This window comes from Sapajus apella, unplaced genomic scaffold, assembly GCF_009761245.1.
Source record: "Sapajus apella isolate SASKATOON/1434 unplaced genomic scaffold, GSC_monkey_1.0 scaffold15, whole genome shotgun sequence".
NCBI lineage: Eukaryota > Metazoa > Chordata > Mammalia > Primates > Cebidae > Sapajus > Sapajus apella.
The window spans coordinates 26599466-26622843 of record NW_022436955.1 but is presented as its reverse complement, the minus strand read 5'-3'; the positions used below and the strand labels follow the sequence as shown (position 1 = coordinate 26622843).

General features: G+C 43.8%; 1 protein-coding gene across 3 annotated transcripts in view; it reads right to left on the bottom strand.

The window, feature by feature from the left end:
• The window catches only part of CDH13 (cadherin 13), a 1241014-nt gene that overhangs the window by 566945 nt on the left and 650691 nt on the right, over positions 1-23378 (bottom strand). For all 3 annotated transcript variants that reach the window (XM_032283885.1, XM_032283883.1, XM_032283884.1), the window contains exon 5: positions 21411-21563. In XM_032283885.1, coding sequence (XP_032139776.1) covers positions 21411-21563 — 153 coding nt within the window. The remainder of the gene's footprint in view (positions 1-21410; positions 21564-23378) is intronic.

Below are 23378 nucleotides of genomic sequence, written 5' to 3'. Positions count from 1 at the left end.
GGTGCCTGAGATGACAGAGACTAGGATCTCCCCTGCCAGTCCAGCCCAGAGCCAACCTAGAACTAACCTAGATAAGAAACAAAGACCGCTATGGAGATAGAAATCCATCACACAATCACGTGTTTCCCAGAGTTTCAAGTCCTACAAGGAATCCCATTTGATATGGTTTGGCTGTGTCTCCACCCAAATCTCATCTTGAATTGCAGCTCCCACAATCCCCATGTGTCATGGGAGGCACCTCGTGAGAGGTAACTGAATCATGGGGTGGGTCTTTCCCATGCTGTTCTTATGATAGTGAATAAGTCTCACAAGATCTGATGGTTTTATAAAGGGCAGATCCCTTGCACATGCTCTCTTGCCTGCCACCGTGTAAGCCATGCCTTTGCTCCTCCCTTGCCTTCCACCATGATTGTGAGGCCTCCCCAGACATGTGGAACTGTGAGTTTATTAAATGCCTTTTTTTAAATAAATTACCCAATCTGGGTTCTTTCTTCATAGCAGTATGGAAAGACTAATACACCATCTCAACAAAGACCAGAGCAGTTCATACTTAATGGACCAGCACGTAGGAAAAACAAGATGCATTGTTCACTTCCATCTAATTCTCCAGGTGTAGATGAATTTGGTAACCACGACTCCAAGGAAAACCCAGTGCAGCAGCAAGTGAACTTTGGCATCAGAACATCTGCGATTACATTCCTTCCCCTCTGCCTTCTGGTTATGTGATTTGAGCACAGTTACTTCACCTCTCTGTATCTCATTTCCTCAAAGCATCACTGCATAAGACATACACAGGTTATCGATACCAAAAGACACAGACAATGTTTATCCAATACTTATTAGTTGCCCAGTTCCATGTACTTAATATGCTGTACCTTGTTTTATTGCGACACTAACTCTAACAAGCACATTCTCTCATTTCTCCCTTTCTGCAAGTGAGGAACTAAGGCTCATGAATAAACAGCCTGCCTCAAATTACATAGCCAGGGAAAGGCAAAGTTAGTATTAAAACATAGGCCCCTGTGATGCTAAAGACAGTTTTCACCCATGACATTCAAGACCTGTGCTTTCCAATAAGAATGCAGTCGGCCAAATGCAGCTATTTAAATTTTAAAACAATAATTAAGAACTCAGTTCTATGGCTGCATTAGCCACAGTTCGAGTACTCAAAGGTCACCATACGGACTACCACGTATTTGGCTCCTTATTGGGCAGTGCCGTTACGGAACACTTTATCATTGAGGAGAGGTCTGTTAGACAGTGTTGGTCGAGTCCTTCTCTACCATATAAGGTATGATCCTTTACACAAGTAAAGAACACCAAAAGTTAAACTTCCTTAGTTTCATGGTCACTTGCTTCTGCCTAGAAAGCAAACACACGAGTGTGGGTCACCAGGCTGCAGTCATGAACATCACCACGGGGTGGGTGCCCACTCAGCTCTCTGCTGAGATGGGCAGAGGCTGCTCTTCTGCCCTCTCTTGGTGACCTTCTTTTAGTAGCCTCTCTTGTGTAAGGAACACCCCTTTGGGTCAAATTGTTTTCATCTACACACAAGTCTCCCATGCCACCCTGAAGAATGTGGCAGAACATCCCCTTGAATCTGCCTTGCCCCATCTGTCCCACCCTCTGCCTCCTGGTCCTCACACCTGGGTTTTTCTGCCCAGTTTCTCCGGCCTCCCTTACCTCATTTTGTGTACTATGCTTTTTGAACTGAGCTGGAACTCACATGTAATAAATCATTTTTAAAGTCATGTTTTGTGTATTCACGATGCTGTGGAACCACCACCTCTGTCTAGTTCCAAAACATTTTTATTAAATCAAAGAGAAACCCAGATCTATAAGTAAGCCCTCCTTCCCACCCCTGCCACTGATCTAACTTGCATTTGTATGGCTTTACCTACTCTAGACATTCTTTTTTGTGGCTGTATAGTATTCCACAGCAAGGATTATCACAATTTGTTTACCCATTCATGAGTGATTGAACTCCCTTATGCTTGAATTATCTGAAATAACCAGAAGTGGGAAGAACCTATTTACCACTCTGTTAACAGAGATAGTTAAGGCCAGAATATGTCTCTAGAATTGTTTTTCCAGAATAGCTATGCAGCATTTTAGGAAGGCACACTGGCACCCATCAGGATTCTCCATGCTGATCACTTCCTTAGGGATTCACTAATTAAATTTTTTCTCACAGCATTATTCAAAGTGTAATTCCTGAAACAGTTAATAGTTCTTATAAAATATTATTAAAAACTTTTCTTTCTTAAAAGTTTGTAATATGTTGACTTAAACAGGTTTCTGGATTGCAGATCTTCAAAATATCTTTACTATGTCAAATGTGCATTGTACATTTTAAAGAAGCAATTGTAGTTTGCAATGTATCTTAAATGTTCCCAAGAGAGCACAAAACCCATTTGTGTGTGTGTGTGTGTGTGTGTGTGTGTGTGTGTGTGTGGGTGTTGGTGGGGCTATCTCTCAGTTCTTATGTTTTCAGAAATAGTTTCGAAAAGTTATTCTATATTAATATCTAAATCCTTCTCAGGTCCACAAACTAGGGAGAAGAAACAGAGCATCCATATACTTAGAAGTACTTCTGCCAGACTTAAAATAGGCACATTTGAAATCATAAGTTAAATATCTTAAATGCATTTAAATGCAAATTATTTCTGAATTAATCATCTAAGCTACATAAAGCATCATGAGTTTGAACTGCAGACAAATGGTAACAACTCATAACTCATAACACAATACCCATTTGAAAATATCTTAATCCTTTGGCACTTCATAGCACTCAAGTTTAAAGACCTCAAAGGCAGGGAGTCACAAGAAAAAGAAAAAAGTATCTTTGAGAAATGCACATTCTAGCATATATCCTCAGTCTATGTATTAACACTTAAAATATAATCTGCTTAAGTGCGCCGTATAGTTGAAAATTGTATTTCTGAATAATATCTACATAATTTTCAATAAAAATAAACTTGCAGTAAATTATCTAGATCTTAAGGTACCAAAGACAAATGGCCTTTGCTGGAATTAGTTTTCCCTCAGGAGTAAGGAAATGGAATTTGTCTTCTGCAATGAGAAAAAAAAAAAATTAAAAAACCACCACATAGGATAAAAAATGAGCACTGGCAAGTTCTGCTGGAACCATATTATTGGTCACTTCTCAGAATTTGGGTCAGGGTTAGGTGGGGGCCCCGGCTAGGTAAAGCTCTGGCATGCCACGATTCCAGCGGAAACTCCAGTCAGTGAAAACTTGATTTGGTTACATGAAGGCTCACAAAGTAGGGCTTTCAAAGCTCATAGCAATGCTATATGGTGGATTTTATTATTTTCATTTTACACCATGGCTTCTCTGCAGTGATACTATTGGCACTCGGAGCTGGATCATTCTCTGTGGCAGGGGCTGACCCATGCATTGGAGGATGTTTCCCTACAAACCAAGTGTTTGTTTACGTATGTGTACATGCACGTTTTTGAGACTGGGTCTCACTCTGTCACCCAGGCTGGAATGCCGTGGTATAAACACAGATCACTATAGCCTTGAACACCCAGGCTCAAGCCATCCTCCCACCTTAGCCTCCCGAGGAGCTAGGATTACAAGTGCATACCATCATGCTGTGCTAACTTCTTATCTATTTATTTATTTTGTAGAGATGGGATCTCTATGTTGCCCAGGTTGATATCGAACTCCTGGCCTCAAGCAGTCCTCATGCTTAGGCCGCCCAAGGCACTGGGATTATAGGCGTGAGCCACAGCGGCTGGCCCAAACCAAGCAGTTAAATGGCAGGTCACAGAGCCAGTGTGTGGAGCTTGGGCTCTGGAGGGAAGTGGTGGGTTTGTCATTTGGTTCTTTCACTGTCAACTACCACATGACCTTTTTCCAGACACTTCCCTAAGCTTAGTTTCTCCATATGCAAAGTGGACGAAAACAATCCTACCTTCAAGGTTCTCAGGGGTGTAAGCCCCAGAGGGGTTGGGGGTAGGGCTACATATGTATTTTGTTCACTCTCAAATCCCTTGTGTCTAGAACAATGCCCCTGGCATGGCAGCGGAGACTTGACTTCTAAGTGATCATTCAGGAAACACACTTACACCACACCTGAACACCATCTGTGTGCAGTCAAGCCTAGCTGTTGCTATTTAACATCAGTTGCACCAGAGCAGGAATCTGGGCTTGGAGCTGCCTAGGTCCAACCTCCAGGGGCTTCCGTCTCCCTACTTTCCCTGAGTTATCAATTAACCTCCATCTAGTCACCCATCCTCTCCAGTGGACAAAAGGGCCTCGGGGCCGGTGGCTATCTGGGGCCTGCCGCTTGCTAAGCAATGGATGGAAAGTAGCTCTATGCCCCGGACTGCACAAAACAGGAATGAAAATCAAGGGGCCAGCTGCTTTCGGACACTCACTCATTCCGACGAAAATCATCCCCACAAAGCACCTACGTGATATTTATGAAAAAGAGGAAGATTTGGAAGAGGCTGGGGCACTCCCACTCGGGCAAGAAAACATCAGAGAAACCAGTTTTGCCACAAACTGCCTGTGAGCTTTCAGAAAGAGTGACAAATGCAGGGATGCCCCTGTGGGTCCATCAAGAGTTACTTCTCCATCTGGGGATTGCCCTATTTGAAGCCAGAGAAGAGGGGTGCCCCATGCATATTGTGCTGGCCACGTCATCTGCCCCACATTCCAGAGGTGACCATAACTGGGGACGAAGATCAAGATCATCCACTGCTTAGCACTGTGTGACCATGGACAAGTTCCTAACCCATTCTGTGTCTCCCACGCCTCATCTATACAAGGGGGTATGGTGGTAGGTAGAATAATGGCCCCTAAAGATGCCCATATCCTAATGTCTGAAAACTTTGACTATATTAGGTTATATGATAAAGAGGAATTAATGTTGTGAACTAGATAAATTTAAAATAAAGAAGGGGTCCTGGATTATGCAGGTGGGTCCAATAGACTCAAAAGGATCCTTATAAAGGAAAGAGGTCTGGGGAAGAGAGAACAGAAAAGACTTCAGTGTGAAAAGAGCTGGACCACCGTCGCTGGCTGTGAAGATGGAGGAAGGAGTCGTGAGCTGAAGAATGGAGGTGGCCTCCAAAACCTGGAAAAGGTCGGGGAAGGATGCTCCCTTCCAGAAGGAGCCAGCTACGCCCACAGCTTGGTTTTAGCCCAGTGAGAACCATGCTGGACTTCTGACCTGAACAACTGTAAGATAAAAATTGCGTTGTTTTAAGCCACCAAGGCTGTAGTAATTTGTTTGGGCAGAAATAGAAAAAACAACACGTTACTTATCATTGAGTCAGCACAAGGATAGGTGAGATAGCATCTGTAGAGGACTAGCCAAGCCTGCAAATGCTGCTTATAATCATCATCACTGCTGTGGTGTGAGTGTGTTAGAGGGTAAGGGCCTGCTTCATGCTTAGCCTGTAAGCAAATCAGACTCCTGGAGTGGCTCAGGCCTGTGCAATGGTCCTAAGGGGAGACTTGCTGGGAAAGGAAAACAATGGCACATTTTATCTCATATATTTGCATGTTTTCCCTTTTCTGCAAAGACTTTTCCAGTCACCATTTTGTTTACTTAGGAAGTGGGACACAGACAACCTCAGGCGACCTCAAGCTGCCCCTGACGTCAATCTGGAAATGTGGGTCCACACTGATCTCCGAGAAAATGCCCCCTGGGGAGCCTGTCCCACACTGGACCTAGCTCATCTCTAGGTCAGACATCACTATCCTTTTAGGGGGACACATTTTTGCCCTTCCTTGGAAATATCCAGAAAAGGGGAAATGTATAAACTTCCTTTAATTCATAAACTGTGAGAGTCTCAGAAGCTCTTACAATCAGATATCAAAGGACTGAAGGTACCAATTCCTTAATGTGAGGGCTTGTATTAGGTTGTTCTTGAATTGCTATAAAAAAAATACCTGAGAGTGGGTCATTTATAAAAGAGACAGGCTTAATTGGTTCATCGTTTGCAGGCTGTACCGGAAGTATCAGGCTGGCATCTGCTCAGCTTCTGGGGAGGCCTCAGGAAACTTAAAATCATGGTGGAAGGCAAAAGGGGTGTAGGTGCGTCACATGGCAAAGGCAGGAGCAAGGTGGGGGAAGGGGGGAGACAGAGTCTTGTTCCATCTTCCAGGTTGGAGTGTAGTGGTGTGATGTAGGCTCACTGCTGCTTCTGCCTCCCCGGTTCAAGCAATTCTTCTGCCTCAGCCTCCCTGGTAGCTGGGCTTACAGGTGCATGCCACCATGCCTAGCTAATTTTCCTATTTTTAGTAGAGACTGGTTTTGCCATGTTGGCCAGGCTGGTCTCGAACTCCTGACATCAGGTGATCTGCCTGCTTTGGCCTCCCAAGGTGCTGGGATTACAGGCATGAGCCACTGTGCCCAGCCTTTTTTTTTTTTTTTTTTTTTAACTTTTAAGTTCAAGGGTACAAGTGCAGGTTTGTTACACAGGCAAACTTGTGTCATGGGAATTTGTTGTAAATATTATTTCATCACCCAAGTATTAAGCCTAGTACCCATTCGTTATTTTTCCTGATCCTCTCCTTTCTTCCACCCTTTACCCTCTGAAAAGCCCTCCCTGTGTCCATGTGTTCTCATTGCTTAGCTCCTACTTATAAGTGAAAACATGTGGTATTTGGTTTTTTGTTTCTGTGTCACACTCTTAACCAGATCTCATGTGAAACAGCTGAGCAAGAACTCATTTATCGCCAAGGGGATGGCACTGAACCATTCACGAGGGGTCCCCCATGATCCCATCACTTCCCACCAGGTCCCGCCTCCAGCACTGTGGATCACATTTCAGTATAAGATTTGGAGGGGACAAATATCCAAGGTTTATCAGGGTTTATCTAGTCCAGGGCTGTAAAGTTTTTTCTGTAGAGGGGTGGAGTAAGTCCTTTTGGCTTTGCAGCCCACACTTTGACAACTGTTCAACTCTGTGGCTGTAGGGTGGAAGAGGCCATAGGCAATTAGCAGTGAGTGGGTAAAGCTGGAGTGGGCCTGCAGGCCACAGTTTGCAGACCCCCCTACTTCTAATCTAACGACATAAAGTGACAATCTAACTACATAAAGTGACAATTTTTCTATGTTCTTCTTCATGGCACTCATCAGCTCCTGCTGCAACACCTCAACCATCAGCGGACTCACTATTGCCTAAGACGGCCACTCCATGTACAGTCTACGCTTGTTAACACCCAATTCTCCCTCACTCCAATCCTGACTCCATCAGGAAGTACAATCAAAAGAAAATCCAGGCCGGGCGCAGTGGCTCAAGCCTGTAATCCCAGCACTGTGGGAGGCTGAGGCGGGTGGATCACGAGGTCAAGAGATCGAGACCATCCTGGTCAACGTGGTGAAACCCCGTCTCCACTAAAAATACAAAAAATTAGCTGGGCATGGTGGCGTGTGCCTGTAATCCCAGCGACTCAGGAGGCTGGGGCAGGAGAATTGCCTGAACCCGGGAGGCGGAGGTTGCGGTGAGCCGAGATCGCGCCACTGCACTCCAGACTGGGTAAAAAGAGCGAAACTCCGTCTCAAAAAAAAAAAAAAAAAAAGAAAATCCAAAATTTTTCTCCCATCAATTCCCTCGGAGAGGCTTGCACCTGGCAGATTTGCCAGCACAGAGGTGCTCTTTCTGTGACTGACCTTCAATAGAAAGGCAACTGTCCATCATCCCAGGGTACCAGCATACCATAATCCAACCTACACAGTTAAACTGAATTGTTTGTGGAGGAAAGGCAAGTGAGGATGGGGTGGAGGATGGAGAAAGGGATTGTTACAAGAAGGGGGCCATGATGTACCAGTTATCTAGAACGTGACTTCCTTATTCATTTCCATGTATCTTCCCTGTTCCTATCCTAGCCCCAAGCTATGCTCTGGGCATTTGCTCAAGCCTAGAGAGCTGGGAGAAGGTCAGACCCGAGGAAGATGGAGACATGTGGAAGAAGGGAGCAACCATTCTGGATGGAAATGGTATGTCCAAGATGTGTCCTGGCACACGCTTGGTTCACATTCCAAATACAGATTTCACACTTTCCCCTTCCTTCTATCTCAGGGCCTGGATTTCCCGGCCTGACCCAAAAATATGCCATCCACGTTGTGGTATTCCCCAGAAATACTCAACTTCTCAGTTTGATACCCTCCAGGATAGCTTTCTAAAAATAATCCCATATTTGGGTATAGGGAGTCAAGAGGATTGCGGGGGTGTCAGGGAGGGAACACAGTATGATCTGGAACTTCTTCCACCTCGACTTGCAGCCTACATCAGCAAGAGAAAGACACGTCATGTACCCCTTCCTGTGCCTGCTTTCCTGAGTTAACACATACATTTTCTAAATATATTTCCTTTTTATTTGGGAGCTGAAACAGACTTGCTAATTACCAGAGCCTCACATCACAGGAGGTAAGGAACACTGAACAGGAACTAATGTGACTTCAGTAGAGTTCATGATTAGGTTCTGCAATAAAAACTCACAAGGAATAGAAAATGCATTAACAACTGATTGCAAAATGCCAGCTGCCTCTTTTTCTCAGTCTTTATGGCCAGTGGCCAAGACTTCTGCTCTGGGTCTATCACTTTTAAATGTGCTATCCCCCAGCTATTAATGATCCATCGAAGGATGACATGATCAATTGCAGAAGAGCACAGGGCTCTCCTTCCAGCCTCTTAGTGTCAAACACTGAAAATCCAGTCACAAGAATGTTTTACATGCTAAGCCATCACTGAACGAGGATGTGATGCTCCAATTTGCTTTTACTCCATCCTAGCTTCAGAGTGTTTGGTCTGGCACACTGAACATGGCTCTGTTTGGTCCCACATGCAGAAACACGAACGGGTATTCCTAAGTTACAGAATTATAAGCGAGTCCCTCATCATGGGCCTGCAGACTTTCCAACGGACAAAGTGGACTTTACTTAAAGGAGCACAGTATGCAAACATCTGCACCTTTGGACAAACTAAAAATATAGAAATAATCTCTTTTGCTACCTAATGCCTCATTGAGAAAAGATAAGTCTTCTCGATAATAAAGATCTTAAAACAGACACCAATCAAACAAATCAACAGTTCTGACCAACTGTGTTTAATACATTTTGAGAGACCCCACTGATAAACCCCTGTAGAAGAAAAAAAAATGCTGAAAGATTAAAATTTTAAAAGAGAGTATTTACTTGGCATGGAAATTATGCCAGACTAAACGGGGAGAACCAGTTAGTGCGTAAAATGCTCCCCACCCCTCAACATGTGAATTTAAAAATGAAGGTTTTCTGGTTTACTATGTGTAGAAGGGAACTTGAAGGCTGGGCTCCAGGGAAAGCAAGCTTTCATCTTTGATCTCTTTTCCCCAGTGCCTGGTAGGTAGTGGAGTCTCAACAAATGAATGCATTTTTGAATTAAGTTCTATTTCATGACAATTTGAATGTTATTGTTGACTTAAATAAATCTTATCTTCTTAAAATGCAAATTGGATGTCACTCCCTTTCTGAATACCCTCTGAGGCTGAGGCTTCCTTAGAATAAAATCTAAGCACCTTACTCTGCCCTGTGAGGCCCTGCATGGCCTGTCCTCCTCCCACAATTCCCCATTCCTGCTACTCTTTCCATCCCGAGGTAGATTTAATATCTTCACTATGAGTTTGGACTAATCCCATTCACTACCCAGATGCAGTTTTCGCCCAGGAAGACCTATCTGATGCGTGTTACTCTGGCTTCAAAGACCCAGCAACAGAACTCACTGCCTCCCATTAGTCCCTGTAAAATCTGAATCTGATCATTTCACTTTCAGCCTAAAATCCTCCATCGTCTGTTCCTTTTGCCACAGGGGTATCCTGTCTAAGCTCACTCCTTCGCATGAGTCCCATCTTTTACCCTACTCATGTTCCCCCATGTCCCTGCCCTCCTCTGCCCTAAAGGGCATGCATTCCTCTGGAGGTGCCATAAGTTCTTTCCTCTGTCTGCTGTCCTCACAGCACCCTTCCTGCCCTGTCCACGTCTCTCCCCTGACTTATTCCTCATTCTTGAGCGCTTGCTGTGACCTCATGTCCTCTGGAACGCTGAACCTATAACAGAACCCTCCTCACATGATAATATGATCGATTTTTACAAATCACGGCCCCAGCTACCGTGTGGACCTTACGGTGTTCCTTGTGGTGGTGACAACTAAAACCATAACTTCTTCAGAGATGAAAACAGACTTCCTGACCATCCAAGCCTGATGAATACTGAGGGAACAAACCATGAAATACTCTTAGACCCTCTGAGTGGCCAACCCCATGCAAGGAGCCTGCAGAGCAGGGCCCTGCCGCCGCGTGGGGACTGTCCTGTGCACGGCAGGATGTTGAGCAGCATCCCTGACCCACCAGATGCCAGTAACAGCCCCCAGTTGTGACAACAAAAAACATCTTCAGACCCATTGCCATGCACCTGCTAGGGGACCGAAGCATCTGTGGTTGAGAACTGCTATCAGGGGTATGTAAGAGATAATGACAGCATTCATTCCTGTCCTCAGGAGACTTTCCATCTGGCCTCTCTTCTAACATCCCCTCCCAGAAAAGCCTTCTGGACCAACCAGTGTCTCCTGCCACTCTCTGTATCTTTTATCAGCTCCATGTCTATTCCCAGCACTTACGGCCGCATGATTGTCACATACTCACTAAAGCTGGTGGACTGACAGAGTTCCATGAAGCAGGGATTTGGTGGTTGTTTGCTGCTATATCCTCAGCACTGTGAAATAGTGGCTGGCACAAGTGGGCACCCGATCAATGTCCTTTGAATGCATCAACTGCCAGGTTAAGCTGAACCCCTTCCCGCTGGGGCTGCTGAGTTTGCGCTGCTGGCGTGGACACTGGTTCTATGGTCTCCAGCTGCTCCCTCGTGCTCTTCCACTTCTGTAGAGTGGAAGAGAAGCCTCAGCTGGCCAAAAAGCATGCTCCCCACGTGCTTTTTACCCTGGGGTTTTGCCCACAGGTTTTCCCTATTCATATCCAGAGTAGTTACGCAATTAAAATGGAAGCAGTGGGCAGGCTGGAATTGAAATGGGTAACGTGGAGGTGGGCTGGCTTCCCAGCATGGGATGATGACATGGGGCACATTTGCCTTGATTCCCTGATCATAGGGACCACCAGCTTCCGACCTGCTCCAGGGGAGCTCCGTCCCCTTCACAACATTGTTCCCCAGGTATTTCCTGGGAGGCCCAAGGCTGGCTTCACAAGGACACCCTGATCAATGTCAGCTTCCATACCATGTGCCAAATGCTGCTGCTTCCTCCCTCATCAGGGCCACTGGAGGAAATGTCACCACGGTGACATGCCTGGGGCTGCAGGTCTCAGGGGTGGCCTCTCTTTCCAGCTGTCTGATCCTTGACCACCTTTTCCCACAGCCGGAGTGCTTAAATCTGGGTTCTAACTCAATTGCTTGTGCTCAATTTAATTAGCTTCTGGCCTTCACTTTCAATCTTGCAGTCTATTTCATAAAACAACTTCAATCGTTTTCTGTCCTCAAACCCATGGGTCTCCAACCCACTTCAAGGTGCCAGCGTAGCAGGACAACTTATCTGTGTCCCCTCTTTTGCTCCTCTCTCTTCCCAGTCCACGCCTCTAGCATACTTCTGCCTCTCCCTTCTCACTTCTACCAAATTAAAAAAACATATATCTTTATGCCAATTGCTGAAGGCAAATACATGGCCAGTGGGTGGCGGGAGCTGAAATGGATGCCTCCTCCACCTGCATTTGGGCATTTGGTTCCAGAGTGTCAGTCACAATGGTCCTCACTGAGGGATAGTTACATATCCAAAAAAATCTCGAGTTCTGGGAATCTGAGTAGTTGCCCAGTTATTTAACTTGTTCCTTGTAAATTTGCTGGGCTGCTGGGCTGGACAAAATGGGTCTAAGGCTCTTCCAGTTCCAATGTATTGTGATGCTTCAGCGCCTTGGGAAAAAAAATGTAACCAAGTCATTTGAAAAAGCAGCATGATGAAGTAGACTTGGTTGTAGTTAGACAACTAAAGCAGAAAAAGAAAAGAAAAGAAAACGTAGCCATTGCACCATTCATTCATTCCACGGATGTGTGCTACGTCCCAAGTGTGGGCCAGGTGCTGCAGGAGCAAGGCCCAGTGTGGGGGCAGAGGAGAGAAAATTAAGGAATGTGGGGTTCTCCCACCTGCCAAGATTTAAGTTGAACCTCTTCTGAGGAGTTTGTGCTAATGAAGTTCAGAGAAAAAAAAACAAAAAAACACGTTTCCATAGCCCTGAGTGAGGAAGCAGCTTTGCCTAGTGGACCAAATAAATAATCAGTCAGAAGCAAGTCAGCAGTCTAATCCAGGTATGTGGCCGCCGCCGCAAGGCTGTTTAACCTCTCATGCCTCAGCTTCGTCAGCTGCACCTGACAGATAAGGTCGGGTTGTAATAAAATGAAGAGCTTGGAAATGTGAAGAGTTGAACTGGAAAAAGTCAGGTGGAGGTGCTCGGAGGTGCTCAGAGGTGCCGGGGTCGGGGGAGGCTGCCAAAAAACCTGGAATTGTTTTTTTTTCTCAAGCAGTCAGAAGACAAGCATTCATTTGTGTATTAAATTCTGTTTCTCTGAATTCCCGTTTTTAAGTGCTTGTGTCAAAGGAGGCATTAGAAAGTAGTTAGTTTCAGATGTTTGCTTAGAGTCAAGCAGTTGATTGGGGAGAAAGGAGATCTTGACTTTTGTTATGTGTTACAAACTCCTGCATTATCTCACCTGATAATCACAACACACATAGCTGGTTGGTATCATTATATTAATTCCTAATTATGAACAAACTGAGGTGTAGATGAGTTATAGTAACACAGCCGTTCTCAAACTTGGTTTCACAATGGAAAAACTTGGAGAATTTTATAAGCATACTGACACCTGGTCACACTCTGAGACAGCCTGATTTAATTAGTTTGGAGTTTCAGGGTTTTCAAAGCTCCCCAGGTGATTCTAAGTGCAACAAAGTTCAGGAACCACAAATGCCTTCTTCAAGGTCACAGATTGACTAAGGCAGATAAGGCTGGTTCTGTCGACCCCAAGGCCAATTCCCCCCTATCGGGAATCATATCAGCCTGTTTCAGCTCCAGTCTTCTGAGGACATCTTCATCTCTGGCTGAGAAACAAGCAAACACGCAGTAACACGGCATTTAACAGTCATCCAAAGTCTAGACAGGAAGCAGCAAGGAAGCCTGGGGCAAATTTGCCCGGCTCTCAGGTGCCGTTAGTGACACAAAAAGAAAGCAGTTTGGAAGAGCTGGAATTGGATGTAGAAGGCTTTCAAATGGCACACCGGAGCACCAGGAGAAATAAGCACACTTGAGACACATGTTACCCACCAGAACTGAAATGAAATTGGTTCAAAGGTCACCTTCATCAAGGCCAATTAGCGATCAGGTCACCTGCCATGATGTTAATACCCAGGAGTGTGAGCATTTAGCCCTGTGGTCCCCAAACTGCAGTAAGCCTCAGAATTACCTGGAGGGCTTGTTAAAACCCGGCTGGCGAGACCCGCCCCGAGATCCAGCAGGCCTGGGAAGGGACCTAAGATTTTCCATCTTTAACAAGTTCCCAGATGATGCTGTTAGTCTGGCGCCACACTTTGAAACTGCCCAGTAAGATGAGTCCCTTCTACAGAGAGTTACTGACATTCAGCTGTTTACCTGCCAGCTGCCCCCTCACAAGTGCTTTCAACTTCATTTTACCTGCAGGGAGCTTAAACTATAAAACCAATATGTGGCAGCATGGCTGCCAATTCCAGAACACTTACTAAGTGATTGGGCTGAGTGATAAACACTAACTATAACACTGTTAGGAGATGATACTGTAATCTCGCTCTCATTCTAAAAATGAGAAAACAGAGGCTGAGAAATAACTTGGTAAAGGTGTCAGAGTATTAGAATGAACCATGAAATTGCTAATGTTCACCCTTTTTTTCACCTGTAAGAATGGCAATTTCATAAGGTTCATGCGATAGGAGAGTCAGGATTCTTCCATCTGCAGGTCTGGCTCCAAAGTCTGGAATTTAACCCCAAATTCCTTGTTTGCCCCACTCAGGACTCTTACCTAGGCCATGTGTGTGTTATTGATTGATGGGATTATAATGATGAGAGAAGGTAAGATCCAGGTTTGAAGCCACACTCTCCTAGGTGTGAGCTGGTTACCTGCCCTTGGGTTACTAAGCTCCTCACTGACAGGCTCTCACTTGGAATAAAATAGCAGTCCAGCAGTCCCACTACTGGGTATCTACCCGGAGGAAAATAAGTCATTATACAAAAAAGATACTTGCACATACATGTTTATAGCAGCAGAATTCTCAATTGCAAAAATGTGGCACCAGCGCAAATGCCCATGAATCAATGAGTGAATAAAGAAACTGCGGTGTGGGCCGGGAACAGGGGCTCACAGCTGTAATCCCAGCACTTTGGGAGGCGGAGGCGGGCAAATCACGAGGTCAGGAGTATGAGACCAGCCTGGCCAACATGATGAAACCCCATCTCTACTAAATACACAAAAAATTAGCTGGGCGTAGTGGCAAGTGCCTGCAATCCCAGCCATTCGGGAGGCTGAGGCAGGAGAATCGCTTGAACCTGGGAGGCGGAGCTTGCAATGAGCCAAGATTGAGCCATTGCACTCCATCCCAAGCAACAGAGTGAGATTTTGTCTCCAAATAAATGAAAAAACAAACAAAAACTGTGGTGTGTGTGTGTGTGTGTGTGTGTGTGTGTGTGTGTGTATGTGTGTGTGTGTATGTGTTTGTATATATATATATGTACCATATATATGGTGTATATATATACCATACATATATGGTGTATATATATACCATATATATAGGTGTATATATGTACCATATATAGGTGTATATATGTACCATATATATAGGTGTATATATGTACCATATATATAGGTGTATATATGTACCATATATATAGGTGTATAYATGTGTGTGTGTGTGTGGATGCTAGCATACTACTCAGCCATAAAAATGAGTGAATTAATGGCATCTGCAGCAAGCTGGATGAGACTGGAGACTATCATTCTAAGCGAAGTAACTCAGGAATGGAAAACCAAACATCGTATGTTCTCACTCATAATTGGGAGCTAAGCTGTGAGGATGTAAAAGCAAAAGAAGGCTACAACGGACTTTGGGAACTTGGAGGGGAAGGGTAGGAAGGGAATGAGGAATAGAAGGCTATAAACTTGGTTTAGTGTATAATGCTCGGGTGATGGGTGCACCAAAATCTTACAAACCACCACTAAAGAACTTACTCATGCAACCAAATACCACCTGGTTCTCAAAACCTATGGAATTAAAAAAAATTGCACTCATGATATGACAATGTGGTGGATGACAACAACCACTTCAGTCCGCTGGCTAGCACACTTCCCTGTACCGGGGAGCTGGAAAAATGAAAAATGATGTTGACCCAGCTCTTTTGCAGCTAAATCCTGCTTATGATCTAGGCTCTTCCTGCAGATGCACCAGCATGAGACTGGATGGAAGTGAGTGGCAGAAGGTCACAGGTGTGCTTTGCAGGTCAGAGGTTCTGGGCATGGCAGAGTCTTTGGCTCTTTTGTATAGCCAAAGCAGAGCTGCCATATCCAGTTGTGAGCATCAAAGCAAAGTGGCAGGAAGAGGTAGCAGCAACACTGACTCTGCTATGGTTGAAATGTCTCAGCCCTCCAAAACTCTTGTAATTTAGTAGCCAATGTAATAGTGCTGGGAGGTGGGGGCCTTTAGAGGTGATTAGGGCATGCATGTTCCACCCTCATAGGTAGATGTGATGCCTTAATTTAAAAGGCTTTCAGAAGTAGGTGCTCTTTCGGCCCTTCCACTTTGTGCCATATGAGAATCCAGCCTTCCTTTCCTCTGGAGGGAGCAGGGTGCAAGGCACCATTTGGAAGAAGAGAATGGCCTTTCAGGACACCAAACCTGCTGGTGTCTACTTGGATTTTCCAGCCTCTAGAAGTAAGAGTCAATAAGCTTCTGCTCTTGATAAACATCCAGGCTCAGATATTTTGTCACAGCGGTACAAAATGGACTATGACATTTTTCTGCAACAGTTCTCAAAAGGAAGCAATTTTGCCCCTCATAGGACAATTGGCATTATCTGAAGACATTTCTGATTGTCAAGATTAGGTGGGGGGCGGGGTGCTACTGGCATCTAGTTGTTAGGAGCCACTGGAGCTGCTAAGCATCCTACACTTCACAGGACAGTGCCCCATAACAAAGAATTGCCCAGACTCAAATTTCAATAATGCCACTGTTGAAAAACCTTTCCCTGGAATAGTATCATATATGACTGAGTATTTCCTATAGCACCACATTATCTGGCCTGGTAAGCTAGATTACTAGTTACTTGGCACTTTTGGAAATCCTACTGGCTACCTGCACTCTTTAATAAGTCTCTTTGTTTGTAAACTACTTGGAGGTGATTTTGTTGATTGCCACCAGGAACCCTGGCTAAGAAAGGAAGCCATGGGGGATACCAGAGTGGATGGCAAAGAAGACTTAGGTAGAGGGTCCCTGTGAGTGAGGGCTAGGGTCCATTCCCAGTACAAATCAAATCAGGGGTAGTACAATAATGTGTGCATCATTTGTTCATAACAACGATATTATTATAACCAGGGTAATCACTTACGTAACTCTCGGATACAGGTACATGTATGTCTCCCAATCATCTTAAGAGCACTAACGTTATGATACACCTATTTCCACAGCAGCATTTTTCCCTTTGGAGTATCTTCTGCCAAGTTGTCATGAAGCTACAGATGGGTTAGAATTGGGGCAGAGCCACTTAATGAAAGAAAATATATGAGTGAACGTACCTCTGACTGCCAGTTGTATTTCAATTTTATGACAACATTCTTGACCACAAATTCAAAACTTGACCAAGAAATTGGCTCCAAAAAGAGCAAGTTATATAGTATGAAATGTGAGAAAATACACAGAAGGTGACAGTGAGGCCCTGTCCATGTTCTGAGCCCAGAAACACAGGTGGTTCCAGTTCCCTGTTCTAAAATTGAGTGTGATAGATGTATCAAGGTTACCTTGATGAAGATGAGATGAGACCATTATTTGAGTACCTGGCATGGAGACTTGGCACATTGTAAATGTTGAAGACATGTTCACCCCAACGGTAAAAGTAAAAAATGCATCTTGGGAACCTGTTTAGCCCTCATCCTACTCATCAGTGAAGATAAGATAATCATTGTCATGGGTTTGTGTATGTCAGGAACCTAGGGAATTTTTGGGCACTTAATAAATGCTCAATAAATGATAGTTCTGCCTCTTCTTCCATATGTTCCTCTCTTCTCCCACCCAGCTCTGACATTCCCAGTTATCTGAGCATCTCCCACTGGACAACAGATCAGTGTGAAGGTCTCCTGCCAAAGACACCTGCTGGCTACCATGGTCCTGATCCTGCTGCCTATTTTGCCTTGCACCTCCTGCAGAGCCCATCCCCAACCCCCCATCTTCCCCCCGCCCCACCTGCCTAACAGACTGTCTCCCACTCAACTCCTGTCATCCCATATTGGCAAATTTGCAGTCAGTAGATCATATTTGCAGTGTGAGGGCATCATTACCACCTGCTAATATTTTTATAGAATTTCATAAACTTGGTCATTCATGAATCATTTACAGTACTTTATTCCAATGAAGAGTTCACAAATCACTCAAATGCTGGCAAAATGCATAATAATGAGTAATATTTCAGGAGGCTTTGCTTTAATATGTCAGCTTCCACTACTGCAAGAGATAAATTATTTTGCCAGGTGCTACTTTGGGTCAGAAGCATGGGAAGCTCTTCTGGGGCCTGAGGCAGGGAGGAGTGACAGGGTGGCAGTGGGTCATGGAAAGGGATGGTTTTAAAAAGTAATAGATCACCCAGCCAGTCGAACTCCCTTCCCAGCCTCAGTAAGCAGAGTTCCTGGGAAAGGGGCTAAGGAAATTGCAGATTAGATCTAAACTCTACTTGGGAATAAAATAGGAAGAGTATTTCTTAGTGATTGAAAATGCAGGGCTTTGGAGCTGAAAAAAAAAAAAAACAGATATGGATTCCAAATCCAATACAGGACAGCTGTGAGACCTTGAAAAAGTTGTTTAACAGTTATTTGCTTATCTGTAAAATGGTGTTAACACTTACTTCTTAAGTCTCTTGTGTGAAATGGATTAAATGAGAGAATGTATACAAAGTGTTTAGCACAATACCTGCCATACAGTGTTCAATAAACAGGAGCTTCAGTGAGGCTGTATTTTCAGGGGCCCAAGGACAAATGTATTCCAGATTACTTCTTATCATACAAATCCCCGAGGCTTAGATCAAAGTGCTTCTTGCTGGATTTGGAAAATGTTAACACATTAACATGTACTTCCATGTGAGTAGCATTTAACATTAAACAACAGAAACGCTGGAGCAAGGATGAGGCAACACATTCACCCACAGGCTCTCTCCTTTTTACACTTGCAAGACTAGAAACTAAAACATGCGGATTTGGAGACCTAGGATTCCGCTCTTTGAAGAACCACATTTGCTACCAACCACGTTGACTACCATGAATACCATGGATCTAACTGTACAACTAAAATAGTAACTTACTCTTAAATAGGCACTTGAACTGACATTGCAACATTCCTGTGCCCAAAGTAGACCAACATGAAAGTAACCCAGTTTTCATTGTCTAAAAATAAGAGAACCAAACACAGAGTGATCAGGCTTCCTCAAACTTGCTTCTTCGAGGAAGAAGCTTCAGCCAGGGCATGAGGGAAACAGGACAATGACTGAACTGAAGGGCCTGAGGCATGGAGGAAAATGACATCAGAAAACAGGCCCTCATGAGCCCATTGAAGAGTGCATTGCTCAGGGCTGAGCCCCAGTGTGCCAGTCGTATCCCTAGTACTTGTGTAAGAAACTGCATTTCTACCAAGTACCAGCAGCCTTTCCAATGAGGGCTCATAACCCTGTGCCGGGGTGAACCAAGCCATCTTACCAACAACGTACAACTTCCTGGCCTGTCACCTACACACAACAGAGAGGAATTCAAGCCGGTATATTTTGAAACAAAGAACTAGAATGAAAGATACATGGAAGCAGAGAACCAAGTGTGTCTTGTTGCTGCTGTATTCCCCTACCACCTTGAAGAGTGTCTCTCACCCTACAGATGCTCAGTGAAATATATGTAGAATAAATAAGGTGCTCAATCAATATACCATAAGGTAGACTATGAAACTACAGTAAAACCTCAAGATTATTCAAGGAAAGTTCATACTGCAGATGAGAGATTGGGCTGTAACTGGGAGTCCTTCGGGTTTTTATTTACCTTCCTTCACCTTTAATATCATTGACTACGGTCACTCATGTAGGAAGATTATACAGTGCTTACTATGTTTCTGGCATTTTCTAAATACTTGACTTGTATTAGCTCATTTAATCCTTAGGAAATCCCATGAGATCATCATCATTATTTTCCCCATTTTCCAGGTTAGGAAGTTGAGGCAGACACTTTGGCAAGCTCCCACACCTAGTACATGATAGCCGTGATTTAATGCAGCCAATCTGGCTGTGTGCAGAATCCATGCGTTTAACCACTGTAAGCATGAGAAGCTCCAAGCTGCAGCCCAAGCCCTATGTCATTAGCTGTTTAGCGATTGCTAGTTGGCAAAAATTAGTAATTTCACTTTTTATAATCCCTAGAAGTGTCAGCTCTATTCACTCTTTATACACAAGAATCCCAACATCAGGCAGGGTAAGAGGGTTGCTCAAGTTCCCACAGTTCAGTATGCAGCAGCGTTGAGACCTGAATGGCAGATCTCAGATCCTCTATTAGTCTGTTTTCGTGCTGCTAATAAAGATATACCGGGACTGGGTCATTTATAAAGGACAGAAGTTCAATGAACTCACAGTTCCACATGACTGGGGAGGTCTCACAATCATGGTAAAAGATGAAGGAAGAACAAAGGCACTTCTTACATGGTGGGAAAGAGAGCATGTGCAGGGGAACTCCCATTTGTAAAACCATCCGATATTGAGAGACTTATTCACTATCACGAGAACAGCAGGGGAAAGACCCACCCCCGTGATTCAATTACCTCCCACTGGGTCCCTCCCACAACAAGTGGGAATTGTCGGAGTAACAATTCAAGATGAGACTGGGGTTGGGGTCACAGCCCTAAATCATATCAGGCCCCAGAGCTCTTGATCACTCTTCTAAGAAGTTATGAGATTTATTGTATCTTTCCTTAGTTCCTTGTACCTGAACTTTCTTAGAGACTCCCATGACGGGCATGGGAAGAGAAGAGGGCAGCTACCCATGGCCTGGTGCTGGTTGTTCTTACAGCAGCTGGACACCAACAGCTGCCAGGTCACCTCTGGTTACTGTCAAGGCCAGTGGGAACTGAGTATTTCTGAGGGCACCAACATTCAATTTATACCACTTCCTGATTCCCCCTCGGGTATAAGCTGGGACACATGGCTCACTTTTCAGTTCTCACTGGCAGGTGATTTCCCTCCCAGCAGATGCTCAGAAAAGCCTTTGGCAAGGCTTCTTAGATGGAAGCCTGGAAGGCACCTGCATCCTCCCAGGACCCCAGACCTTTGAGCACATTGCCCAGCAAGGGTTCTGCTGGAGGGTGGGGACTGCTCCACCTCCCATCATGCCGCAGCTCTGTGTGCCCAGCACTTTGTGCCTCCAACGCCCTTATAGTCTCTTCTCACTGCAAACTCACAATAATGCATGTAAACAGGTAAGAAAACCAAAGAAATCAATCACTTCCAAATACAACCATTAACGTAACCATTTTCCTTTATCAGTTTTCTTAAACATATACACGTCATGATATGCGCAAATACTCCACTGGAAATGAGGATGTCATAAGTGTCTGTATGTTGTTTTCATTAAATATCTTCAGTCTTTCCCATATAACTACAACTTCTTCAAAAGCATTTTAAATGGCTATAGAAAACTGCCTTGCAAAATCTGCCATCATTTAGCTACTCCTTATTGCTGAGTATTTAGCAATTGTTTCTACCCTACGAACTGTGCCTTGCTAATTATATCAGGTCTTGGGGTTTATACCTCTTCCAGCTCCAGATCAAGCTGGTCTCTGGGAAGCCATATGTTGCCCTAAGGGTTCTGACATCCTCTGAGATGTCCCCAGGGTCTCCCTTCATGGTCTCTGGTACCCAAAATCTGATGCAGGCCTGGAGGGCTCTGTTGATGAGGTAGAGACCCCTCACTGTTACATTGTCAGGGTTCAACTCCATCCACTTCAGCTCCCACAGAAACACCCTAAAGCCATGCAGTCCGTGGTTTGATGAGGCACAGAAATAATGAGCTCAGTGGGAAGAAAACAATCTTTGAAAGCCACATTTCTACACCGAGGGTGGGCATGGGAGGGGTACTCACTTGATAAATAGCGATTACTTCTCTGTCCAAGGTCCGTGTCACAGAGACGCTCCCTGTGTTCTCGTTGATTCTGAAAATTCCTTTAGGCTCTTGATCCACTCCCTTTCCAGTGAGCCGGAACTTGGACCTTTCTGGCCTGTCACTATCAACTACCTGGTCAGAGAAACAGAGCGACATTTAAAACTGTCTGCAAAACACACAGAAAGCACATTGAAAACATACTTCTGCGACCAATTCACTAATCACAGGTGCTAGCACAAAGGTACCTGATGAACCCAGATTTGACTAAAGTAACCGCCAGAAATAGCATCATCGTCTAACACCTTTCATCCTAATACCAGCATCTTTGCAGCTATCAGTGAGGAAGCTTATGAGCACTTGGGTGACATATAGCGACGGATCAAGGAGGACAATCATGCCAGTTCAGTCAAAATTGGACATTTATATTAGTTTTAACTCTATAAAACATTAAAAAAAATTATCTGCAAGCAAAACAAACGGGGTAATGGAAACAATGTGCTGGGCATTAATCCAAATTCTATGTATTTACATATATCCAATAATCCACAGTGTCACCTGCCCTGTCAATTCTACTAGGTACTGAGCATGGGGCAGAGGAAGCACTTTGTTTCATCAGGAAAGGTTCATACATATATGTACACACACACACACACACACACACACACACACATCTATGTAGGGGGCTTATATATATATAATATGTATATAATCCCAGAACAATATATATTAAAATTCTATATATTAAATATATAGCTTATATATATATTTATATATTTTATATATGTATATATTTAATATATAGGGGTTTATATATTACCTTTTTATTATATATTTATATATTATATATTTATACATTATATATATTTATATATTTTATGTATGTAATATATAGGGGTTTAATAGATATTAAATGTATATGTATCTATATTATATACAGATATACATTCATTCTAAGATGAATACTTGAAAGTATTCATCTTAGAATCCACTTATACCAGTAAGAATTCTCTTTAGTTGCACATCCTCATAAAAAGGTCATCCATACTTTGACCCCTAACATACTTTATCTGATGATAAAGTATGTCACTTTATCATCAGAACCTTCAAAGGTTAATATTTGATTATAACAAAGCAATTTAAAGGTCATGAACACAATAGCCTTTCAGGACAGAAATGCCAGATATAAGTGAAGGGGAGGAAGGCAGCAAACCACATTGCCATGCATGTACCTATGCAACAATCTTGCATGTTCTTCACATGTACCCCAAAACCTAAAACACAATATATATATATATGTACACACACACATATATACACATGTATACACATATGTATATATATATACACATATATATACATATATACACACACACACACATATATGAAAGCTGATACAGATCCAGCTCTCACCAAATTACAAATGAGCAGGCCCCTATTGAAACATACTCAACAGCGCCTGGAGGGTTAGATGGCTAGGACAGGAAACCCGCCTTATCCTAGTGTAAATGAATCCCCCACTATGAGGCAAGCCTGCAATTCCGAGGCCTGACATCAGGTGTCACTGGTGCCTAAGGCAGCATGAAATTCATGTCAGGGTTCGTCCGGCACGATCACTGCAAGCAAGGCATAGCTCCATATGGCATTACAGTTTTTTTCCTAGATTAAAAAAATTATTTATAAAAATACATTGAGTGTTGACTAAATGCCAGTTACATCTGTTTGTATTTTTAAGAGTAACTGAAAACTGGATATAAAGGAAGATTAAAAATAAGGTATGTGATACCTTCTGATGAAAATAATTTTCAGTCACTGCTTGACTTGATTTAATCCAACTGGTATTTTTCCGCTGACCCCCTACCAGCTGCCTGGAAGCCCCATGAGATCAAGAGCCACAGCTTACTGGGCTAACCACTGGATCCCAGTGCCCGGCAACTAGCGAGAATGAAC